The following is a 25,329-nucleotide window of genomic DNA, read 5'->3' as shown; positions in this document are numbered from 1 at the left end:
TGAGAGGGAGGGCCTTTGGTCCTGGCTTTATGTCTGGGTTTCTTGTTGGAGATGGGGACCCTGGGTATTTATTCTTCCTCTGTGGTTTAGTTGTGCGTCTTTAATTGATGATGCTTTAGAGTCTTTCTCAGGTGGTAAAAGTCATCCTCAGAGGTAAAAGAATCCCCCTGCTAATGCAGGAGACATGGGTTCAATCCCTGGGTCGGGAGGATCCCCTGGAGAAAGAAATGGCAACCCAGTCCGATATTCTTGCCTGGAAAATTCCATGGACAGAGGAGCCTGGCATTCTACAGTCCAGGGGATCACAAAGGACTGGACATGATGGAGCAGCCAAGCACACAATGGAGTCAATGAGCTGAAGTGCCGTTTTCCTGCTGCCGTTCCTTCTCCCTGTGCCCCTACTTCCCCAGGAAGGGCAACCACGGTCTCTACCATGTTTTCCAAGGAATCCTGACCCAAAGAAGGTTGTGGCAGCAGGCGCAGGCTGGACAGTGCTGCTGAGGGGAGCATGTGACTGCTGGGCGGCTCCTAACCTCCTCCTCCTTCTCCATGGCAGGTTCTCAGCAAAGGGCAGCCCCTGGGCCCTGCAGGAGTTCAGGTGTCATTACGAAACACAGGCACCAATGCAAAGATCCAGTACACAGTCACACAGCCTGGCGGAAAGTGAGTTAATGCCTGTGCTGCCCTGCCCTGCAGCTAGGGCTGGACCCTGATGCTGGGGGGTGGAGCTCTGGACTGAGGGAGGCCTGGGTTCAGACCCTGATTCAGCCTCTTACCTTCAGACAGGTTCATACCTCACAGGGCCTCAAGTTCCTTACCTGTGAAGTGGGAGTCTTTTGACTCATATCTAGTGGTGATGAGACGATTAAAAATGAGATAAATAAAGCACCCGCTGCAGGACTAGGCCTTCATTTACTGGCTGGGACTGGCTCTGGTTCCCAGGTGGCTCAGTGGTAAAGAACCTACCTGCTAATGCAGGAGACGTGGGTTTGATCCTTGGTTCGGGAAGATCCCCTGGAATAGGAAATGGCAGCCCACTTCAGTATTTTTGCCTGGAAAATTCCATGGGCAGAGGAGCCTGGTGGGCTACAGTCCATGAGGCCATGAAAGAACTGAGCATGACTGAGCGTGGCGTGGCGTGGCGCTGGCTCTGGGGCCCAGCAGCCGGTTTGAATCCTGTTTCTCCCATTTGCTAGCTGTCTGCCCCACGGCAAGTTACTGAAGACCTCTATGCTTTGGTTTCTTCATTTATGAATGAGGATAATCATGGAACCTACCACCTACGGTTATTGAGAAGATTAAATTATGATATTACTGTTTCAAACTGTCTGGCATAGAATATGCACTTAATAACTTTTAGCTCAATACAGATTAGCTCAATTACGATTTTCAAAAATCATTTTATCACTATTACATAGCAATCATTTTGTAGTTGGAACTGATGACTATTTAATTAACCTTGTTGAGTCACATTTAAAGCATTTATGTAATGGATTTATATTGTTGCATTGTAAATGTTAATAGATGTGCCAAGATTAATATCCGAATAGTTCCAACTGATCATTTTGAAAGCATACAAATCACCATTGACTGCTTCAGTACACAAATCTGACTAAACTGCAAAATAGAAATTTATAATGAGCCTGTCAGTATATCATCCAATTTTTAACTGATGCTTGTTGAAATTATATTTCAGTTTTGAAAAATACTTCTTGTTGCCTCTCCAACTCCCTCCTCTGATCTGTAGAAGGGAATGTAGGACTTACATTTTCTCTGGTCTCAGTAATTTGCTGCTGGCCCTGATGGGGAAAGGGACCTGAGCTTTCTGAACCCCCTTCCTGTGCGCACACTACACGGAGAGTCACATGCAGAACTGGGGTGCTGTAAGCACAAGCTAGAGGCTGAATCTGACCCGGAGCGAAATCCAGTGGCAGTATCAACGGCCCTGCAGCCGGCGCGGCCCTGTGCCGTTATTACAGGCTACATCGGATGTGATAAAATACCGCCGCAGAAGAAGGAACTGAGTTGAAATTTTGGCATTCCTGTCACTGGAATTAGCCCGCCTGTGGTCTGGTGCTTTTGCACATCTGAAGGGCTGACTGTGTCAGAATCCTGGAGGCAGTGTTTCCAGCCTCAACTCATCTCACTCTGGTCTTGGTTTGTTCACGACTGCTGGAACAGTCTTTGTCGGCTTCTGGTTTCATCACAGTTGCTTTGCGCAAGAGCCCAGAGTGGCTTCTGTTTGTTCCTGATAACAGATCTGGATAAACTCTCTGGGGTTGGAGTCAAGCTCGTTATCACCTGTCCCCTGATGCTTAGTGTCATCTTGCGTCAGCGTCCGTCTCAGCTCAGCGGGCCTGTCCGCCAATTGGTTTTTTTAGTTTTCTCCTTTAATTTCTTAATGAGTTCGGTTAGTTACTTGGTTGTGGCCTTTTTTTTTAAATATTATTTTTTGTCCTCACCATGTGCCATGTGGGATCTTCCTTCCCTAACCAGGGGTTGAGCCCTTGCTACCTGCAGTGGAAGTGTGGTGTCTTAACCTCTGGACTGCCAGAAAAGTCCCTGTCCCCCATTCTTCACAGATCTTTCCTCCCTTCCCACTTCTCTTCGTTTAGACACTTCCCCTCTCCTCACCTCTTCATGCCTCTCTGTCGGCACACACTTGAATGATCTGTGACTGACCCCTGCTGAACCACGGGGGCTGGTGTTTAGACTAGAATCCCTGGGGCTGAAGGAAAACATCAGCCTCCCTTCTCGTCAGCACACGAGCCCCTGTCCTTGCGCACAGCCAGTGCCCAGTAAGTGCTGTCTGATGGGGATTTGAACAGTGAAGGATTGAATTTCATTTATGCTCCTTTAACTGGCTCAGGGCAAGTTTGTGGTAACTCATCTTGTGCTTGGAAGAGTAGTCCTAAATTACAAATATTCAGGTTGCTGGGAGAAAGTGAAGTGGTATTTTTTATTTCTTAGGTTTGCATTTTTTAAAGTTCTTCCTGGAGATTATGAAATCGTTGCAACTCATCCAACCTGGCCATTGAAAGAGGTGAGCATTTATTTCCATTATGTTGATGGCCATGCCAACAATGTGCTGATCTGGGGACAAATGGAGTGGTTTTCCATTCCGGATATGAAATTATTTTATGTTTTTTCTAGAAGTTGATGGAAAAAATAGTAATGCTGCTGATTAGTTTGGTGGTGTTTATACAGGAAAACTCCCACACTGTAGCAGATATTGCTTATGTTGGTTTTTGTTTTAGGTAACAACATTGTCTTCCTGCTGTGAAGTTGGTTGGTTATTAACTTATACCTATTTTAAGCTAAATCAACACCAGAGGGACCTGATGAGATTATTTTATTGTTCTTTTTTCTGTCTGTAACAGCAGTACTTATTCTGAATTCTTGTTCTTGTGCCCAAGGAGAATATGTAAGAGTGTTTATTGCAGCTTTGTTTGTAATAGCAGAATATAGTAAACAACCTATATGTCCATGAAGGGGAGAGTGGATTGTGGTTTCACCACATGATAGAGGTCTGTATATCAGCAATAACAAATGAACCAGAGCCACACGTATCAATATGACTGTACTTAAAAATATAACATTGAAGGGAAAAGGCAAGTTGCTGAAGGACAAGGAAATATGATACCATTTATATAGTGATTAGAAACACTTGTGATCAGAACCACTTCTGGATGCATTCATATGTGGAAAGACCATAAAGATGCTGCAAATGGGAATGGCAAGTGTATTCATTATGGTGCTGATGTCTGCAGGCGGGGGAGGGGTGTGCAGGGCTGCAGGGTCTGGAATTGTATTCCTTCTCTTTTATTCTTTAGCTGGTTGGAGCTTATATAGGTTTTCTTTGGTATAGATCCCTGTATCTTTTTGTTTGGCTGAAATAGTTTATAATAAAAGGTCGAAAAAAAAGAAGACAGCTACTAAATGTGGTTCTGTAAATAACTGAAAAATCAGTTTGAAATAAGACCTAAAGGACATTTCAAAAGGTTAGTTTTTATATTGGTTTTGAGGCTGTGTTTCATTCTTGCTAAAGAAGCATCAGAATTTCAGTTTTTACTCTGTGAGTTTTATGCATTTAAAAGTGATGGTATAATTTCACACCTCGATGTGTCTGTATCCTGTCTATGGTCTGGTTCTTAGGATCTCTCTTTTGGTCAACATTTTAAAATGTTTCACTTAAAACTCAGTAGCTTACAGGTTATAAATAGAATATGTTTTAAGGTTTGCGTTGTTCGTTAGTTGTATGCAAAAGGAATTTGAGTTTATTCATGTAAAATTGTGTTTTACAGTAAAGCAGGCTATTAAAAGTCAGGAAAAAGGTTGCCCTTTGGGGGAGCAGTATCAGGAAAGGAACAGGAGGGGGCTTCTGAGGATCCAGTGTCTGTTCCGTGTCTGGGCGCTGGATGCATGGTGTGTTTGGGAAAATTACTGTTCCTATGTGAATTGTACGTTAGCGAAGAGATTAAAAATACATGGATGTATACCATTCAACATAGAAAAAAGTGTTCATTAAAAAAAAATTGGAATGTACACAAGAACATAAAGGAGTGGAAATGGAAATTTTGGAAGGTGGAAAAGTGTAAAAGAAATGAAATGCCGCCATCATCGTTTCCGTTTTGCTGCTTTTCCCTGCACTTCATCTTGCCCGTTAAAAACAGTTGTGATCATGCTGCACATTGATACGCAATTTTATACCATTTCATTTGTTGCTTTTCTCCGACTTAATATTTTAGTGGAAGCGTGTCCTCCTGTTGTTAAACGCTTCGTGAGCATCTGTCCTTTTGGAAGTTACAATCTTCTTTCGTAGGCGAGCACCACTGTGCGAGTGACCAGCTCCAACGCCAACGCCGCGGGTCCCCTCGTAGTGGCCGGCTACAACGTGTCTGGCTCTGTCCGCAGCGATGGGGAACCCATGAAAGGGGTGAAGTTTCTTCTCTTTTCTTCTTTAGTGACCAAAGAGGTAAGCAAAGAGGAGTGAAGAACAAGAGAGATTGTGGGCAGGGAGTGAAGGAGATGGGAGATCAGAGAGTAAGAAATTCAGGTCGGTCACAGACATAGAAATCAAACTTAGGGTTACCCAAGGGGATAGCTGGGTGGGGGAGGATAAATTAGGAGCTTGACATTAACATATACACACTACTGAATATAAAACAGATAAACAGTAAGACCCTACTGTATAGCACAGAGGTGCATACGTACTCAGTCGTGTCTGACTCTTTGTGAGTCCATGGACTGTAGCCCACCATACTCCCCTGTCTATGGGATTTTTCAGGCAAGAAGACTGGAGTGGGTTGCCATTTACTCCTCCAGGGGATAGCACGGTGAACTATATTCAGTATCTTGTAATAAACTGTATAATTGTGGTGCTGGAAAAGACTCTTGAAAGTCCTATGGACTGCAAGGAGATCAAACCAGTCTATCCTAAAGGAAATAAACCTTGAATATTCACTGGAAGGACTGATGCTGAAGTTGAAGCCCCAGTACTTTGGCCCCCTGATGCGAAGAGCCAATTTACTGGAAAAGACCCTGATGCTGGGAAAGGTTGAGGGCAGGAGGAGAAGTGGGGACCACAGAGGATGAGATGGTTGGATGGCATCACTGACTCAATGGACATGAGTTTGCACAAACTCTGGCTGATAGTGGAGGACAGGGAAGCCTGGTGTGCTGCAGTCCGTGGGGTCACAGAGAGTCAGCCATGTCAGTGACTGAACAACAATAAGCTGTAATGGAGAAGAATCTGAAAAAGAATGTATATATGTATAACTGAATCACTTTGCTGTATAGCAGGATACAATTCAACATTGTAAACCAACTATACTTCAATTAAATAAAAAAATGCAGATCAAAGTTGATGGATAGTCTCACCATCTAAGAACCTTGTATCTCTCTTTTGACTCAAAATAAATTGAATGTCTGCTCTGGGAGGCAGTGTAATTCAGTGGAAAGTGCCAGGCTTTGAAATCGAACAGACCCAGTTTCAGACAGATCCCAACTCTACCTCTGGGCAGCTGTGTGAACCTGGGCCAGTATGGTTTCTTCATCCGGACTATGGTGATCCATGGTAGGGGAGGACAGTCGTCATTTTTTTTTTTCTAAGAAGGCTGTACCATTTTTAACTTTGCGAATGAAAATTGAAGTGTTACTCACTCAGTCATGTCCAAGTCTTTGCAACTGCGTGGACTGCAGCCCACCAGGCTTCTCTTTCCATGGGATTCTCCGGGTAAGAATACTGGAGTAGATTGCCACTTCCTTCTCCAGGGGATCTTCCCGACCCAGGGATTGAACCTGGATCTCCTGTATTACACTCAGATTCTTTCCCATCTGAGCCCCCTGGGAAAACCTTAACTTTGCAAACTTGTATATAAAGATTTTTACATTGTGCTCTGTTCTCTACTGCATTGTAGGTTTCAGAAATATTTTGTGAAATAAAACTTAAGCAAGTTTTTTGAAAGGTGGCTATTTGATAATAATCAGAACGTTGAAGTGGAAAAGGAAGTCATTTTGGCCTTTTTCTCCTGACATAGGATGTCCTGGGCTGCAACCTCTCCCCGGTGCCCGGGTTCCAGCCCCAGGACGAGAGTCTGGAGTACCTGTGCCATGCGGTCTCCAAAGAAGACGGGTCCTTCTCCTTCTATTCCCTGCCAAGCGGGGGCTACACTGTGGTGAGCAAAGCTGACTTCCATTCTGTTTATGTTTGGGAGTCTTAGGACAGGAGGTATCAGTGCCCTTGCAATATCAAAGGACTGAATGGTTGGCCTGCAGTTCCACAAACATTTTATTTAGCAGTAACTTAAGGTGTGACTCTGTCTCCTCAGTAACATCTGCAGAAAGCCTAAGTCTTTCCTCTTTTAAATGTGAAACCGTTATGATTAATAGCGTCTGTTTGCCCACTTTGAGCCTCTAGTTATTTGTGGGCTGCTGGCTTTGAGTGTTAGTATTGATGGTTGAATCATGTTCCTGGCTCTTGGTAATTAACAGACTTTCCCTTCCAGATTCCGTTCTATAGAGGAGAGAGGATTACCTTTGACGTTGCTCCTTCCAGACTTGATTTTACCGTGGAACATGACAGCCTGAAAATTGAGGTAAGACCTCCCTGCCTCCTGGAGGGACAGGTGTTGGAGTGCCCATTCCTGGGCACAGGTGTTGCAAACGTGTTAAAAGACAATTAATATTTATCTAAAAGTGCTGTTGGAAAAAACAGAATCTTACACTTTTCTTCAACTTTTTTCTGGGATCCACGGAATCCTTCATGTTGCTCACGTAACATCTATATCTTAGTGAATTGGAGCCCTAGTTTTATCTACTTCATTCAGTGAGATATGTTCACTGAGTGTCAGTGACATATATTTCAGGTACTGTTCTAGTGATGGGCTTATTGGAGTAATTGAAAGAGGCAAAAATTCCTCTTCTTGTGTAATTCATGTCCTGATGGCAGAAGGAGACGATACATTTATAAATAAGTAAATCAGAAAGTGTATGAGAAGGGCATGTGTTTTTTAGAAACGAAGCAAGAAGGGAGATTATACCGTTTCAAGGTCAAGTGGGGGTTGAGGTCTCCTGGGTTGTACTTGGGTAGGCCTCACGGGGAGGTGACTTTTGAGTAACAGCCTGAAGGGGAAGAGGCAGTGAAGTGTACTTACGTCTGTGGGAAGTGTGTGTAAGACCCAGGCATGGCAGGTGCGAAAGTTCTGAAGCACGAGTGTGGCTAGGAGGTGTGGGGAACCCCCAGAGGCCAGGGCGGCTGGAACGGAGGGAGTGAGGAAGGAGGGAGGAGGAGAGGGGCCAGAGCGGTGATGGGGCAGGTCGTGCAGGTCCTAGCGGGCTTTCTGGGCGACACTTGGCACCACTGAACGGTTCTGAGCAGGAGCAGGTGCGCCTCCCTGCCTGCCACAGTGAGCAGAGTCTGCAGGGGGCAAGGTGGAAGCAAGGAACCAGCCTGGAGGCTGTGGCAGGAGATCAGGTGACCTGACAGCGTCTGGGCCGTGTGGGCTGACAGGTGAGGTGATGGGTAGGGTGAGAGGTGGCCTGACAAATGCTTTAGACCTAAACCAGGTGGTGAACGTGCTTTTCATCACCTTTCTATCTTTAATTACAGAGGTAGAAGATGGTTACTATAGAAAATGCGCTAGGTCAAATCCCCAAAGAAAACAGCAGCCTTTTATAAGTGGACCACCTAGTGTTACAGTTATTGAAAACATTAGATTTTAATCGTTTTCTTTTACATTAGAAAGGACTACATTGAAGTAGCTTAACCGGGTGGAAGCTAGCTTTCAGGTTACATGCTCAGCGGGATTCTGACCCTGCCTTTTAAGATCCACTAAAGCATTTGACTGTTCCACTGTGTGCTGGAGGGGGGGTGGGAGGGTAAAGGTCAAGCCCTTGGTGCTTCAAGGGACTTGCCCAGAAGGATGGGGGCAGGTGAGTGGGGAAACACATTTCCCGATTGCAAACCAAAGTTTTAAACAGACATGAGTGGAATTTCAGGAAGCAGTCTATAAGCTAAATAATGTAGGACCGTTGAGTCTTGTTCTTTTACTGTATTTCTAACACGTGGTTTAGTGCCAGGTACATGGCAGGTGCCTAATAAAGATGATTGTTGAGCAAATAGATGATTTAATAAGTGGGTTAACCACGTCTTTTTAGACAAAGAGCTATCTGACTGAAGAGGAAGCCATTTTCTTAAAGCTCTCACATACCGTCACATGCATGCTTTCCATCCGTTCATTCAGGAGCCATTTATTGAGTGCCTCCTGTGTAGGCAATGGCACCCCACTCCAGTACTCTTGCCTGGGAAATCCCATGGACGGAGGTGCCTGGTCGGCTACAGTCCTTGGGGTTGCGAAGAGTCGGACACGACTGAGCAACTTCACTTTCACTTTTCACTTTCCTGCACTGGAGAAGGAAATGGCAACCCACTCCAGTGTTCTTGCCCGGAGAATCCCAGGGATGGGGGAGCCTGGTGGGCTGCCGTCTGTGGGGTCACACAGAGTCGGACACGACTGATGTGACTTAGCAGCAGCAGCAGCAACTGTGTACCAGGTGACTAAGACAGAAGAGGGCCCTGTTTTCATGGAGCTCCCATTCTAGTGGGAGGCAGACAAAATAGGAAGAAATCAAACAAGGACATTGGAAAGTTACTGGCTATTGGGAAGGTTTTTGCTGAAGCCGCTAAAGTGGATTAGTGTGATTGTCGGTGCATGGCTGGGGCAAGAGGCAGGGGCTCCCAGGAGAGGGTAGTCAGGGATGGCGTCTCGGAGGTGGTGACGGTTTGAGCAGAAGCTGGAGGATGAGATGGGGCGGCCCGTCTCCCATCTTCTCAGGTGTGGGAGGAGATCCAGGCTGAGGGAGCAGCTGGTATGAAAGCCGTGGTGAAGGCACATGGGAACCCCAGATCAGAGTGGCTGGAGCCCAGCAGCTGCGGAGGGCTGGGCCCTGGCCCTCACAGGCAGGGAGGGTTGCAGACACATAAACCGAGCTGAGAACGTGGGGTGAGGGGATGCGCAGCAGCAGGGGCTGAGCAGGGGGTGTAGGCAGACCTAGGACTTGAATTCCGGTGTGGCGGGAAGGCAGGAGAAGGGCCCGAGGGACCTTGCAGAGGTGGAATCCACGCGCCTGTGATGCTGGGGGCTGGGCAGCGGGGTGCACGGTGATCCTGGGTCTAGGCTGGGAGACTGCGGGGTGGCCTGGCCCCCCCGGAAACAGCGTCTGGAGGGGAGCGGGCATGGAGGGGTGCTCTCACAGGTCTGACTCAGTGGTGTCTGGGGAAGTCAGTCTCTTGATCTTTTTCATTCAGTTATTTGACACATACCCAGGTTTTGGGAGAAGGAAATGGCAGTCCCCTCCAGTATTCTTGCCTGGAGAATCCCAGGGATGGGGGAGCCTGGTGGGCTGCCGTCTGTGGGGTCGCACAGAGTCGGACACGACTGAAGTGACCTAGCAGCAGGTTTTGGGAATCTGAGGAGGAAGGAAGACAGTCGTGGGAAGGGGTCGCTGGTGGGTGAGTCGAGAGGGAGCTGGGCTGTCACAGGGGACCAGGAAGAGCCAGCGTGGGCCGGGGTGCTGAGCGATGGCCTGAGGGGCCTAAGGGGGGTTTTCTCAGCTCAAGTACACGACAGCTTCTCCCTGTTCCTCATCTTCAGCCGGTGTTCCACGTCATGGGATTCTCTGTCACTGGGAGGGTCTTGAATGGACCGGAAGGCGAAGGTGTCCCGGATGCGGTGGTCACCCTGAACAGCCAGATCAAAGGTGGGCAGACACGCTGGGCCCAGGCCTGATTTCCGGGGCTGGGTTTTGCTACAGGGGGAAATGGAAAGGAAACAAAATCTTGACTCTGTGAAAACAGGCCAGCTTTCGGTATCCCCGTTGTAGATGAGGGACATGCAGCTGTTTTTGGCTCATCCTTTGTCAGCATGCTTTTGTTCCACAGTCAGAACAAAAGCTGATGGCTCGTTCCGCCTGGAGAACATAACCACCGGGACGTACACCATCCATGCCCAGAAGGAGCACCTGTACTTTGAAACCGTCACGATCAAAATCGCACCCAACACACCTCAGCTGGCTGACATCATCGCCACAGGGTAAGGGGGTCATGGGGGGCCACAGGGCTTATGCTGGCAGTCAGCAGAGACCAGAACACCTTCGATCTGACCGTGTGTTTCTACCACGGAGTCTCATCCAATCTCTGACACCTGTGGAGACGCAGCTGGCTTCTTTAAAAAGATCAGAGCTAAATGTTATAAACTGAAGGTACTTAGCTGTTGGCTGCTTCCCGAAAATCATCTTGCTTCAGAATTAAAGTGGGTTTACGATAGAAGAGGATCTGTTGTGCCTGATTTCACATCTGTGGGGCCTTCCTTGGCTTAATTGGAAGGTAGTGTAGTTGGTTGAGAACGTTGGTTGTAAGATGCTTTGGGTCACGGGTCACAATTCTTCCTGTTTTGTTGTGCTTAGCGTGAGTTGTGAGGGGACATGCCGTGGCTGAATTCCTGTAGTTTCATCACACAGTGACAACGTTTAGTGCAGAGAACCCCGGCCTTGGAGTAGAGTCTGGGTCTGTCTTCTCTGCATGTTCCCTAGAGAGTGGAGGTGGGGGGAGGCTGCCATCTTTTCCTCGGCAATAGGTGCTCACTAACAAGTTACTTGGTGGCTCAGTTGGTAAAGAATCTGCCTGCACTGCACGAGAGACCCGGGTTCGATCCCTGGGTCGGGAAGATCCCTTGGAGAAGGCAATGACCACCCACTCCAGTATTCTTGCCTGGAAAATCCCATGGACAGAGGAGCCTGGCGGGCTACGAGGTGGGGCAGGGTCTGCATGGAGAGCGGCCTCTCAGAGCAGCGTGGTGTGGATGAGGGATGGGGGCACAGCGCCTGGCGTTGCTGGAGTGGAAAGTGCTGAGCAGACGGAGGGAGCAGGTGTCGCAGGGCCTCTTCATGCCCCATTGGAAGTGGAGGGCTTTTTCCATCAGGGAGAAAAGTCAAAGGCCAGTGAACAGTTGTAAACATGGAGGTAACATGGTTAGATGTTTGTCTTCAGTGAGACATGTTGGTGCCATGGCGGGGGAGGCCTCTAAGGGTTGAGATGAGGGTGCGGGAGGCTGAAAGCAGAGTTGTCTGATGGAGAAATGTCTCGGGGTTCCCAGCCTGAGAGGCCGAGGCCCTGGAGAGGAGCCAGGTGGGGCTGAGGCTTCGGTTGTGACCACGGGGTCCGCAGGCCCGCTAGGTGGCGCTCTTCACCAGGTGCTCAGATGGATTGTGACTCTGGAAGAAGTGGCAGAACCTTGGAAAGGGTAGGAGCGGGTCATGGGTCACAATTCTTCCTGATTTGTTGTGCTTAGCGTGAGGTGTGAGGGGACATGCCGTGGTTGAATTCCTGGCATGGAATCTGTGGACTGGAAGTAGAATGTCAGCCCTCGAGGGGCGGCCTCAGGAGAGCCTGGGGCGGGGGCTTTAGTGACCTCGCGCCGGTCACAGGGTCCGGGAGCTGAGCCCTGAAGACATGCGTTACTGGCCTGGTCACTGAGGAGGTTTTCTCTAGGCAGGTGGGGGCTCTGGGTCAGGGCTTCAGCGAGGAAGCAGACCCCCGAGGAGCCTCAGGAAGTGATCCTGGGCTTCAGTTCTCCCTTCCTGAGCAGTTCTGAGCGGCGACTCTGGGTGAGGCACCGAGGTGAATGCTGGGTGTGTACAGTGAGCCAGACTGTAAGTTACGGTGACTGTAAGTTACGGGGGGTGTGCCGGAAGCGCTTGGGGACCCCCAGGGGACTTCCTTCAGGCTGGGGGTTGTGGAAGCCGAGACCTTCGGGAGGACTGAAAGGTGGCCGAGTGGACGACTCGGCAGGTGGAGGGGTCAGTGTGTTGCAGGAGGGGGGCTCCTCCTGGAAGGTTCTCTGGGTAGAGGGGTGGGCGGACAGACAGCGAGGGTGGGGGTGACGGTGAGGCCTTGTGGCCATCTTGCGTGGGTGAGCTTTTCCCCAGGTGAGTGGAGCCCCTGGATGGGTTTTCAGCAAGGGAGCTGTGAATCAGGGTGCTTTGGAAAGGTTTTCTTTTCTTCTCCTGACTGCTGTGTGGGGAATAAATGGGGGAGTGGGGAGCCAGAGTAAACTTGAGGGAGTAAATAGGAGGTGCTGGAGGAGTTCCCTGGAGGAGATGGTGACCCGTGGGACCCGAGACCGGGTTCTGGGGGGGATGGGAGGAGTGGGTAAGTTTGATGTGTGATAGGCCTGTGCCTCAGAGCTCAGGTTTCCTATTTCAGCCATTTGGGTAGATGGAGGAGGTACCATTCCCCGTTCATGGAGGTAGGGAAACGTAGTTTAATTTTACATTTACTCTTTGAAATGGAATTTTGAATCAAAGGAAACCGCGTTCTTTGAATATCTTTGGAGAAGCTGATCATTTTTCTTTGGGGCCATATAGCACGTTTGTCTTTTAATTCATTGATATTTCTTGCTTTTTCTTTTATTCTCTTTTAAAACATTATTTGAAAAAGAGAAAAACTGAGTTAAATGACAGAATGTAGCTGTCTCACTAGGCACCAAAATTACTAATTTCTCTCCATAAATGTATTAAATTCTGATGAAAGAATTTTTTTTTTCAGAGTTTAAACTTTCTATTTTGTATTGGGATATAGCCCATTACCAATATTGTCTGATGAAAGAATTTATTGACACAAATTGATTTTTAAGGGCTTCAGTATAACAAACACTCTCCTACCAGCTTTTAAGTTCTTTTTCTAAACGAATGTGTATTTGAGGTTTAGTGTAATGAGTCACTTCTCTTTAATGGAGAATATGAGCTAAAACACATCATATGGTTAAAGTATTAAAACTTACGCAAGGGGGTTCAACTTGTAATGAATAAGGGGACTCCCCCCCCCCCCGAAAAAGACACAAATGAAGAGCGTATGGGAGGGCCTTGAGAACCGTTCTTTCAGTATTCCCTTCCTGTCGATTTTCTCTGAAAGCACACAGTAGGGAACTGAAAAAAAAAGGCAAACCTTTGCATCCAGATCAGGGCTTGGCACACTTTTTCCATCAAGGACCAGAGAATAAATATTTTAGACTTCATGGGCCCATACAGTCTTTGTGACGAAGCCCACCATAGACAATTCATAAATGAATGGGTGTGGCCATGTTCCAGGAAAACTTTATGTGCGCACACTCTAATGATATACTTTTTATATGTCATGAGATAGTCTTTTGATTTTTTTTTTTCTTTTTAACCTTTTAAAAGTGGGAAAACCATTCTTAGTTCATGATCCCAACCAAAACAGGTGGCTGGTGTGACTTGACCCGTGGGCTGTGGTGTCTTACCCCCTGCTGTCCAGCCTGAACCCTGGTGGCCAGCCTGGTCACGTCCATCTAGAGCAGGGGTCCCCAGCCTTTTGGGCACCAGGGACATGTTTTTTTTTTTCTCTTTTGAGATCTGTGTATTGGAAGACAGTTTATTCCGTGGTCTAGGGGAAGGAGGGGGATTCTGTGATGATTCAGGTGTACTTTATTTATTTATTGTGCACTTTATTTCTTTATGACATCAGCTCCACCTCGGACATCAGGCATTAATTAGATCCAGGAGGCGGGGGCCTCTGCTCTAGAGAGACGAGTGTGGCCTGCACCGCCTTGTGGTTCCTTCTGTTTTTTCTTTGCAGCCGAGTGGGCCTGCCAGCACCTAGTACACCCCATTATTGTCCAGCACTGAACCCAGCATTTTTTATTCTCTTCCTGTCAAATGTAGCAACTGGTTTTTATCTAAAGCGATCCTCTTCAAGATTACAAAATGTAAATTTTAGGCCGTTAAAGAATTGCTTGTGACCTCCGGCGGTGGGACATGATTACAACTGACTAAACATGAAGATGGCCACTCAGGGGACACTGGGCTTTGCTGGTTTTTATTAGCGGGTGGGTGTGCCTTTCCTGTGCTTCTGGAAATGTGCCATGTCGTACTTTACACTCTGCTCATTTACAGTCTCCAGTCTGAGTCATTACCTTAATAGGGCTTTTCAATTATAAGTTGCTTCTGTAGCTCCTAGCTCCTAAGGAGTTCAATTTTAGCTCTGCATTTCTTTAAACTTAATTACCTTTCCTATTCAGATCTCTCAGATTGCTTTTCTGTGTGCATTATATATAATCACAGGCGAGGAAGCCGTCTTTGATAACCTTGCCTTGTTTTATCGCCTGGGTAATACCACACTTCCTTAGGCAGCTTACAGCTCTTGCCTTTAAGGACTCATCCGCATTCTTGGTTGTGGCTGCTCCACTGTCAACGACCCAATTACCTGAAACATTTTTATCATCCACAAATTGTCTGAAAACCGCTTCTGCAGTGGGGAATGGCCAGCTGTCACCCAGAACACACAAACAGCCCTGCCCCAGGCCCTCTCTCTGCCTTTCCGTGTGCAGAAAGAGGTCCAATCTTCTTTCTAATGATTGCCTATAAAATTGGAGTCGTTTGGTCTGTATTCCCGTCTCTTCATTAAGATCACACTAGTCTCAAGGATAAGGGCTGGAAGCGGGATTCCAAGTCTGGGTTGCCAGCATCTTTCCTGTGATAATTGAGTTCTCCTGCTGGGCTGAATGGTCCTCTTGTTGCAGGTTCAGTGTCTGTGGCCAGATATCAATCATTCGCTTCCCTGACACTGTCAAGCAGATGAGTAAATACAAAGTTGTCCTGGCCTCTCAAGACAAGGACAAGTCTTTAGTCACCGTGGAGACGGATGCTCAGGGATCATTCTGTTTTAAAGCGAAACCAGGGACCTACAAAGTTCAGGTATGACGAGTTTTGTTCCGTTTAAGATATTTGAAAAACAGACAAACAACAACAACAAGGATTTGAAAGGGTTATTTTAAGATGGGATCAGAGAAGGAGCATTTTCATTCCCAGCTTCTTCTTTTGATAACTTTACATTCCTGCGTGTCAGTAGAGCAGATAGGCAGCCGCCTTGAAAGGATGCGACAGGTGTTTCTCTTTTCCCGTCCTGATGTTTGTTAGGGGTTAGTATCAGGCTGCCAGTCACACGTCTACCTCCTCAGGCTTCTGGCTGCTGTAGAATATCCATGGGTCGCCAGACGAGATCAGAGTGAACTCTCTACTGGTGGCAGCTCAGTTACATCCACAGAGCATGGCTTCTGGACCCTGAGGCCAAAATGGAGCTTCCCGTTTCCTGCCCTGCTGTAAATTGGAGATGCTGAGCAGGCACCCCCTGATTCCTCTATCCATCTCCCTAGTGAAGAAGCCGGGGAGACCCTGGCCTGTGGTCTCACCACTGGGGTGAAGGCCTGAGCACAGGTGGGGGCAGGGGGCCAGAGGTGAGACAGAAGCAGAGGTTCAGCCCACCAGCCCCAGTCAACTGCTGCTGCTGCTCCTCCCTGAGGAGGAGCAGGGGTTGGGCGAGGGGAGGGAGTCAGGGAGGGTCCTTCTAAGACTTTGCTCTCCTCCAGGCCAGTGGAATCTCCCCACTCTGAAGAGGTGGGGTAGAGGCACAGCCTTCCCCCTACGTCCAGGAACAGCATGCTGTGTGGGTGGTCAGCTCCTTTACCAGCCAGCCAGCTAATTGTGATGTTGGCCACATAGACAAGCCTTTGGAGACTCCATCAGAGGCACAATCAGGGACTTTTCCAAGGAAGGGCAGCTCTGGAATGTGATCTCTCTAAGGATGAAGAAGGCCAGCACCGCCTCTTCTCCCAGCCCCTCTTGTGAGCCTAAGAAAGGCACGCAGAAATGAGGGAAAAAGAAATGGCCCAGGTCCACTATTGGTCGTCCACGTGGGTCCACAAGCTCACAGTTCATGTCACAAGTGACCTCACGCCAGAATTCTAGGATTCTAGAATCCTGGTTCTAGGATTTAGTGATCAGTAACAGCTTTGCGTGCCCCGATACGCTTTTGTGTGCACCCTGACACCACGGAAGGCTGGTGTTCTGTGTCTGATTAGAAATACATTTTCTTCACACCAGCAATATGCAGATTTGTTGTGATTATAAAACTATGCCTAGGAATGAACCTTCTCCTTCAGAATCCGTCTAGCCTCAGGCCCAGATGATCTGGTGTCCTGTTGGCCAGGGAGCAGTGACACTGATGTAGCCGCTGACCTTGTCCTGTGTGTCCCACAGGTGATGGTTCCTGAGGCAGAGACCAGGGCGGGGCTGACTTTGAAACCCCAGGCGCTGCTGCTGGCTGTGACCGACAGGCCTGTGATGGATGTGGCTTTTGTGCAGTTTTTGGCATCAGTTTCTGGGAAGGTCTCTTGTCTGGGTAAGACGTTAGTTGAAAGCAAGAACGGATGAGTTCGAAGAACCAGGCTGAGAGAGGTGGGATTTGGGTGGGCTCTTCCTCACTGGGCAGTGGCAAAGATCACAGCAGAAGCTGATTGGGGGAGTGGTGTGTGTGAGGCCGTGTTGTGTGCAGTTCTTTCTGAATAATCGCCGCAGTCATCAGGAACATTTCTCTTGGAATACTCCTGCTTTGGCTCCCAAAAGAACGTATGGGATTCTTTTTCTGAAAGGAGTTGGGCCCAGGTTTCAGTCCTAGCTCTGTCATTTACCAGTATGAGACTATAAGCATTTACTTGCCCAGCCTCAGTTTTCCTTCAGTAAAATGGGAATACTGCTGCTCTCAGAGGGTTTCAGTGAGGCTTAAATGTGGTCATATCAAGAGGCCGTATAGTATAGTGGTTAAGACCATAGACTCCAGAGCCGGACCACATGGGTTTGAACCATCGCTGTGTGATGTGGGGTAAGTGACTTAACCTGTGCTGTGAGTTCCTCATCTGTAACGTGGGGATGTTATCAGTACCTGCCTCACAAGGTTATTGTGACGATCAAAGGAGTCAGTGTGTGTATGGTAAAGAATCTACCTGCAATGTGGGAGACCCAGGATTGATCCTGGGTCAGGAAGATCCTCTGGAGAAGGGCATCGCAACCCACTCCAGTATTCTTGCCTGGAGAAGCCCATGGACAGAAGAGCCTGGCAGGCTACAGTCCACGAGTTCTCAAAGAGTAAGACATGACTGAGCAGCTAACACTTTTTTCATAGCCATTAGAAGTACCTGGAACACAGCAAGAGCCATATAAATCTTTGCCGTTGTTAGTAATATGATGATGATGATAAAGGGCCCAGTACTGTACCTGGTATGAAGTGGGCATTCAAGAAAGTTTCACTGCTTGTCTGACTTTTTCTCTGGTTCCCGTTGGTGCTCCCTAGATACTGTTGCTGCCAGTGTGGTAAATGCTGGGCAGCCTTATTGCTTGGTGCCAGTGCCTTACGTGGTGGGAGAGGTGGGGGTGTGGGGAAACTTCTTAGAATCAAGTAGACGCCTGTTAGCTTTGAAGGACCCATCCTGGGGCTGCCCTTCAGGAGCTAAGTGGTAGCAAGCAATACACAGCAGTCAAGGGTTGAAACAGGTGCTGTGGTTCCCAGAGCTGCCAAGCGAGGCCCCTGCATCTTTTCTCTACAGACACTTGCGGTGACCTGCTGGTGACCCTGCAGTCCCTGAGCCGCCAGGGTGAGAAGCGGAGCCTCCAGCTCTCCGGCAAGGTCAACTCGATGACTTTCATGTTTGACAACGTGCTGCCTGGAAAATACAAGAGTAAGAACTGAAGGCAGCACTTCTTGTCTCTGTAAACTTTCTGAAAACTTGCCCTCTAGTTGCATCCCAACGATACTTGTTTAACTCTTGTTTGTCTTTGTCCTTTGACCTTGGATTTGCATTATTTAGCTTGGGCAGTAATGCAGGAGTTGAGGCTTTCTGAACCAACTGCCACCTTATCAGGATGATCCACACACTTCTCCTCATGCCATTTTATTTGTAAATTCCTGAAAACAGTGTCACATGATTACACTGACGTGCTCTACCACTTAGCAGCTGTATGAGCCTGGCAGCTTACTTGATCTCCCTGGGGCCCGGTTTCCCCTTCTGAAGCAGGAGTCGCAGAACCTTTCTGCAGAGTGATGGAATCTGGTTTGTAAAGCCCCGGCACAGTGCCTGGGAAGGAGAAGGCACTTTTCCTCGTCTTCCTCAAGAAGCTGCCCATTGCCTATATTTTTGCTCTGTCAGAATTCAGCTTGAAGCTGCTGGCTGTAAACAGCCTCGAAAGTAGTAGACTGATTTTTCAGGGAGATTATGTTTTCTGTTAATGTCGGGTGTCGGCAAACTATGATCTGAGGGCAGCTGCCTGTTTTTATGAATAAAGTTTTATTGGAACACAGCCACGCCCGTTTGTTTGTTTGTCATCTGTGGCTGCTTGTGTGCTGCAGAGGCAGAGTTGAATAGTTGAGACCGTGTGGCCTGCAGAGGTGAAAATATTTACTCTCTGGCCCCTTAGAGAGCAAGTTTGCCAGTGTCTGAATGTCTTACCTATAGCCTGGTCTTAGGCCAGTTGGATTTCTTTGTTAGTGATTTTAATGGCCATTGGTTTCAGTTGTTTTTTTTTTTTTTGTTTGTTTTTTAAGCAATTATTTATTCCCAGCATGGCCAGCTCTGTGTATATACCTAAACACACACATACTTGTTTGTATGTATGTGCGTATAGGGGCTTCCAAGGTGGTTCAGTGGTAAAGAATTTGCCTGCCAAAGCAGGAGACAGAGATTTGATCTCCGGGTCGGGAAGATCCGCTGGAGAAGAGCATGGCAACCCACTCCAGCATTCTTGCCTGGAGAATTCGATAGAGGAGCCTGGTGGGCTACTCTTCCGTGGAGTCTCAAAAGAGTCGGACATGACTGAGCGACTGAACAATAAGAATAGCATGTGTATAAACTCATTCACGCACTTCATTAGCACTGTTTCTCTGGGGGTATTCAGGGAGGTGGTGCGCTCTGCCCACATGGTGTCCGTGTCGTGTCCTTTGCAGTCAGCATCCTGCATGAAGACTGGTGCTGGAAGAACAAGAGTCTGGAGGTGGAGGTTCTGGAGGACGATGTGTCCGCCGTTGAGTTCAGGCAGACGGGCTACATGCTGCGGTGCTCCCTTTCCCACGCCATCACTCTGGTAAGCGGGCTGCTAAGGATGTTCTTATTTGGAAGGACACTCGCCTTTTGGAGAGAGAGAAGGACTAGTGTGCCAAGAGGACCATCAGCATAGTCAAGCCAGATTTCCTTTTCTGCCCCTCAGCTCACCCACCTATTATGGAAACACCGTCAGGAAGCATTTTAAGTCCCTTAGTGGAAAGATGCCTTTGTTGGGGAGAGTTCCTTGTCCTGGCTCCACGTTAAACTCTAACTCTGACTAGTGATTTTGGAAAGCTGTTGATGTAGTGCAGAGCATGTGGGCTTTGTAGGCCCTGCCAAGTTCAAGTAATGTTTGTGAGCCTCCATTTTTCCTTCTGAACTTGAGATCGTAATACTCACTCCCCAGGGTTGTAGTGAGGTATGAGTAAATCTCTCATGTATTTGAAGTTTTCCTGTGTACCCTGCTCTTTCTTAGGAACAGGTGCAGCTGAGCAGAGTTGGTTGTCCTCTTGCAGTCTCTGTGGCTGGGTTGGCAGTTACCCAGTGGGTTTTAGGATGGGAGCATCTGTGTAGCCCTGTGTAGGTCTGTTCCTGAACTTCGTATAATCTTCTGACTTCTAGCAGTGGCAGGTGTCATTGTCAGATCTCAGTGGCAAAACGGGGGCAAATGACAATTAAGTGGCTGCTTTTGTTAGACACCAGAGCAGTGAGACTGGTCTCTCTAATGCCAGTTGAACACTCAAACCACTTAACTACAAATGGTCCACAGACAGCTTTGTTACAGGAAACGGGTTGATTACTATCCAGTTGAGAACAAGCGAGAGGGATTCGGGAAACCAGTCCTTGATTTCCATTTCTCTTAAACTAAGAACGTACTCCTAATGACGGCCAGCCCTTTGCTGACTCCTGTCTCACTCCCTACCCATCTCCCCCTCGTTCACTAGCTGCCTCCGGTTCCACACCAAGCTCGATCCCTTCTCCAGGCCTTTGCACATACTCTTTTCTGCCTGAAATGCTGCGTCTTCTCTGCAACTGAGTGTGATTGCTTTTCTCATCATTCAGGCTGAAGCCCCAGTGTTACCTGCTTGAGGGGGCAGGGGGTGGGGGGCCTGTCTTGAGGCCAAGCTGAACAAGCCTCTGCGGAGGGCACTCTGTCCTGCTCCCTATTTATTTCCCGCTAGGCTCTGTGACTTCCTAGCTGACGTCTACTGACTTCTCTGTTGACTGCATGGATTTTCTGTCTTCCCGTATCAGAATGTAATCCACGCTGAAAACAAGAGCCGTGGCAGCAGCCAGGGCCCAGCCTTGGGCCGGCTGCATGGCAGGTGCTCAGTAAATGTTAGTTGACTGAATGAAAAAGGTCACGTTTCTGTTGGAAGTTTTGGAGGGCTTTTAATTTTCCCCTGGCTTCCAGCTGTTCAAATGATTAATGTGCAAAACAGGTGACTGGTTCAGAAGCAGAAAGCTCACTTCTCGTCCGGGTATCTCCATCTTCCCTGGTAAGGCATTGGCTTGGCTTTGTTCCCGTAGGAATTTTACCAGGATGGGAATGGACCCGAGAACGTGGGGATTTATAACCTCTCCAAAGGAGTCAACCGGTTCTGCCTGTCCAAGCCCGGTGAGTCTGGAAGGATCGATGTCCTCTGAGCGAGGGAAATGGAGAGGCTCTCGAGAGTGTTTTCAGAGGTGTTTTTCCCCATCTTGGTTCAGTTTGCATCAAGCTATCAATTTTGGTTGTGGGTAACGCCTTTGGAGGGAGCAGCACTTTTACCCAGAGAATTAGAGCTGGGGGTTGGCACATGTTCCCAGGCTCTTGAGTTTGAGTTGAGTCCAGACCACAGGGCCCTTTGACTTTGAAAAATCGAACACCATCAGCCCATCATCTCTCCTGCTGGGTGATCACTCCCACCTTGCTTAAAATCCTTCAGTGGCTTCTTTCTCTCTTTGTTAATCACTTTATTGAGATACAATTTGCATACCATAAAATTCACCCACTTAAAATGTACAACGCAGTGATTTTTAGTAAATATACCTAGCCATATAACCATATAATCCAGTTCAGAACATTTTCATTGTTCCAGTGATTCCTTCCTACATGTTTACGGTTCATCTCTATTCCCAGCTTTTGGCAGTCCCTAATCTATTTTCTGTCTCTAGGAATTTGCCTTGTTTGGACGCTTCATATAGTGAAGTCATACAATACTGTTATTTTTTAGGCTCCTTTCACTTAGCATAATGTTTTTGAAGTTCATCTAGGTCATAGCAGATATTAATAATTTGTTCCTTTTTATTGGTGAACAGTATTGCATAGCATGGATATATCACAGTTTGTGTATCCATTCACCAGTTGGTGGGTAAATTGTTTCCAGTTTGGGGCTATTATAAATAATGTTGCTATGAACATTTGTGTACAGGTTTTGTGTGGATATCTGTTGGGGAGATATCTAGGAATGGAATCAAATGATAAATTTATGTTTAATTTTTTAAGAAACTGCCAAAATATTTTCTGAAGAAGCTGTATTTGCCATTTGATATTCCCACCAGCTATGTCTGAGGGTTTCAGTTTTTCTACCTCTTTGCCATTATTTGTTGCTATCTTTTTGATTTGTAGCATCCTGGTGGTTCTAAAGTAGGATCTCATTGTAGTTTTATTTTGTGTTTTCCTAAGGAATAATTTAGGGACTTTTGTTGGTTCTCGAGATAAAGTACAGTAACCTCCATTTACCCATGGTTTCACTTCCCACGGTTTCAGTTACCTCTGGTCAACTGCAGTCCGAAAATGTTAAATGGGAAATTTCAGAAATAAACAGCTTATACCTTTTAAATTGCATGCCTTCTGAGTAGCATGGTGAAGTCTCTGACTGTCTTGCTCCTGTCTGGCCCTTTGGCACATCTACATATATGTTACCCACCTGTTAGTGTAGGTGAAAACTTAGTACGTAGAGGGTTTGGTACTGTCTGCAATTTCAGGCATCCACTGGGGGTCTTACCACGTGTACACCACGGATAGGGCACAGTCATGTATAAAACCCTTAATCAGACCTTGAACTCCTGTGTAATCTAGCTCGACCTGTCACCCTCTGTTCCAGCCACTGTTTCTGTGTTTTAATTAGGATACCTTTGGCTGCAGGTAACAAAATCTGTATGACAACCCCCAACAAGTGGAGTTAATTTGATTCATTAATGAAGACTAGCAGCGGGACTTCTCTGGTGGTGCAGTGGTTAAGATTCTGCCCTTCCAATGCAGGTTTGATCCCTGTTGGGGAACTAAGATCCCACATGCCATGCAGTATGGCCAAAAAATGAAAAAAAAACAAACAAACCAAAAAACAAAGACTAACAGCTCAGGCGTGGGTTCAGATGGTAGGTGTTAGGGTAGGTGTCTTTGTGATTCTTTTAGTCCTTTCCCTTTTTTTTCTAATGAACTATGCACTGCTTTTTTTTTTTAATTTTTAAGAAGTGTATTTTGTGCTTGGTCTTCATTAGTTTGTGGGCGTTTCTTTAGTTGCAGTGAGCAGGGGCTACTCTTTAGGTGCAGTGTGCAGGCTTCTCATTGTGGCGGTTTCTCTGGTTGCTGAGCACGGGCTCTCGGGCACCTGGGCTTCAGTAATTGCAGCCCCTGGGCCCTGAAGTGCCGGCTCAATAGTTGTGGTGCAGTGACTACACAGCAGCAGAACGGGCTCAGTTGCTCCGTGGCGTGTGGAATCCTCCTGGACCAGAGTTCAGACCCTTGTCTCCTGCATTGGCTGATGGGTTCTTTACCCCTGAGCCACTAGGGAAACCCCCACTTGGTTTTTTTTCATTTTCTGCCTCGTGTTTTCAAGGAGCCTACTGTTGCTCCAGAAAACTTAGGTCTAAGGCAAGAAGATGAGAGGAGCGGTGGGCAAACATTTTCCATGCCACATCCTCCAGGAAACTTCCTTTATGTCTTATCATCCAGAACCGTGTCCCTTGGCCACTTCTAGCTGCAAGGGAGCCTGGGGCAGCTGGATTTGCTGCTGGAGGCTGGCATGCTTTCACTTGAGCGTAAGCAGGAGCTGGTTTGAAGGCAGGAAGGCAGCTGTTAGGGAGGCAGCCAGCAAGCCCGTGGTTCAGATGCTGTGCTCTGCCGCAGCGCCCTCCACCCCACCCGCCTTCACCTAGCTCTGCCTGCCCGCCTGCCACTTCTTGGTTCTGATGTTCCTCCCCAGGGAGGCTACTGCCCCAGTGTTGCTGGGAGCTCGGCTGTGCTCATGCCCACGAGGCCTAGTTCCTCCCAGGACCGCACCCATCACACCTGGTGGCTGTGGAACCCTTCTCTCTCTCTCTGTAGATGGCAAGCCCCATGAAGGCAGGGACTCTGCATGTTCCCCACTCTGTCAACACTCGACACAGCACCTGGCCCGAGTGTTGCCCTGCCAACATTTGTCAAGTGAAAGAACAAAGAAAGTAAATGAAGAAACATAACAATTTGTTTTTTAGGTAACTGCACTGAGGCTTGATCAGTGTGATGAGAACCGCAGAAGTGACTTGAACGAATTTCATGTTTGGGCTGGGTGGATGGCCAGAATGCTGGTGAAAGAGCATTTGGGAGAATCCGCTATTACACTTGGCTCCTTTCTGAAACTGTATTCTTCTGGCAAACGACATCATATGCCCTTAATTTGAGTGTTAGCCTGATGAGCTCATGGCATGGAAGTGTTTTCTGTAGTTATTTCTTGGTTTTCTGAGACTTCCCTGCCCCATGCACCTTTTAGGAATATTTATAGGACGGAGTCCAGACTGTGGCTGTCTTTTGGATCTTTAACAGAATCTGTTAAGTAGGAAATTCTCAGTCTGAATCCCAGTAGAAATGTACTTCCTGTTCCTCCTCGTGCATGTGTCTGTTAGCTTGGTCTGTGCACAATAAACTACTGTGAGCTGTTAAATGATGGAAAATGAAAATCCTGACCTGGTGAGCAGACCTTTGAGTGGATGGGTCATTGGTAAGAAGCCGTCCGTAGGCAGCGGAAAAGGCATTTCAGATCGTGTGTGTGATCTGTTAGGAAAGAGAGGCACCGCCTTGGGATTCCAGATGTTGGAATTGCTCAGTGGAATAGATGCTGTCCTCTGAAAATGACTTTTGATTTCCTGGCTGCAGGCGTGTACAAGGTGACCCCTCGCTCCTGCCACCGGTTCGAGCAAGCGTTCTACACCTATGACACGTAAGTTGGGTGCTGACTGCTCTGTGCTGTCTGTGGAGGGGAGTGAGCGTGGATCTCTGTGACAGTTATTTCTGAGAACAAGGGAGTTTTTTTGTATGTTTTCTGGAAGTAGTAAGGTTAGGGAGTGAAAAGAATTTGTAGATAAGGATTTTAAGACACTTGGGTAAATAACCGAGGAAGCAAAGATAGAGCTCTTCCCCAAGAATTCTGTAAACCCAGGATGGAAGGCTGTGGTTTTGAACTGTCTTGCACGTAACGTCTGTTGAATCTTCCAGCCTCACTGATAGGAATTTCTCAAGCTCTAGTCTGCCATTTTCCTGTTTTCACAGATGCTTGTGGGTTTCACTGGAAATTAGAGACGTAAATTTTGGGAGTGGAGAATCAGTTTACCCTTAAAGACACTTGTATGTATTTCAGAAGCTTTCTCATGCCAAGCTAAGAGCAGTTTCACATAGTATATTTCAGGGTCAGGAAGGTCGCCCATAAAGGGCGTTGTTTGTGATCCTATGAGGATGTCGAGGTGATGTTATGGTGTTTTCTTTCCCCCTCTCTGATTTACAGGTCTTCACCCAGTATCTTGACATTGACAGCCATTCGCCACCACGTCCTTGGAACGATCACCACTGACAAAATGATGGATGTGACCGTGACAATCAAGTAAGGCCGGTGTTCCATGGTGGGCCGAGCGTGGGAGGCTG

General features: G+C 47.5%; 1 protein-coding gene across 1 annotated transcript in view; it reads left to right on the top strand.

Moving 5' to 3' along the window:
* LOC138076716 (BOS complex subunit NOMO1) overlaps nt 1–25,329 on the top strand; it is a 56,612-nt gene that overhangs the window by 10,254 nt on the left and 21,029 nt on the right. Inside the window, exons 5-18 of the mRNA XM_068968999.1 lie at nt 557–663; nt 2,971–3,043; nt 4,823–4,975; nt 6,540–6,677; nt 7,008–7,097; nt 10,155–10,260; nt 10,442–10,592; nt 15,099–15,273; nt 16,615–16,756; nt 17,958–18,089; nt 19,352–19,488; nt 20,979–21,066; nt 24,568–24,631; nt 25,193–25,288. Of these exons, the coding sequence (XP_068825100.1) occupies nt 557–663; nt 2,971–3,043; nt 4,823–4,975; nt 6,540–6,677; nt 7,008–7,097; nt 10,155–10,260; nt 10,442–10,592; nt 15,099–15,273; nt 16,615–16,756; nt 17,958–18,089; nt 19,352–19,488; nt 20,979–21,066; nt 24,568–24,631; nt 25,193–25,288 (1,652 nt within the window). The remainder of the gene's footprint in view (nt 1–556; nt 664–2,970; nt 3,044–4,822; nt 4,976–6,539; nt 6,678–7,007; nt 7,098–10,154; nt 10,261–10,441; nt 10,593–15,098; nt 15,274–16,614; nt 16,757–17,957; nt 18,090–19,351; nt 19,489–20,978; nt 21,067–24,567; nt 24,632–25,192; nt 25,289–25,329) is intronic.

Source organism: Capricornis sumatraensis, chromosome 3 (genome assembly GCF_032405125.1).
Source record: "Capricornis sumatraensis isolate serow.1 chromosome 3, serow.2, whole genome shotgun sequence".
NCBI lineage: Eukaryota > Metazoa > Chordata > Mammalia > Artiodactyla > Bovidae > Capricornis > Capricornis sumatraensis.
The sequence above is the reverse complement of the archived record's forward strand: the minus strand, read 5'-3'. Positions and strand labels throughout refer to the sequence as shown.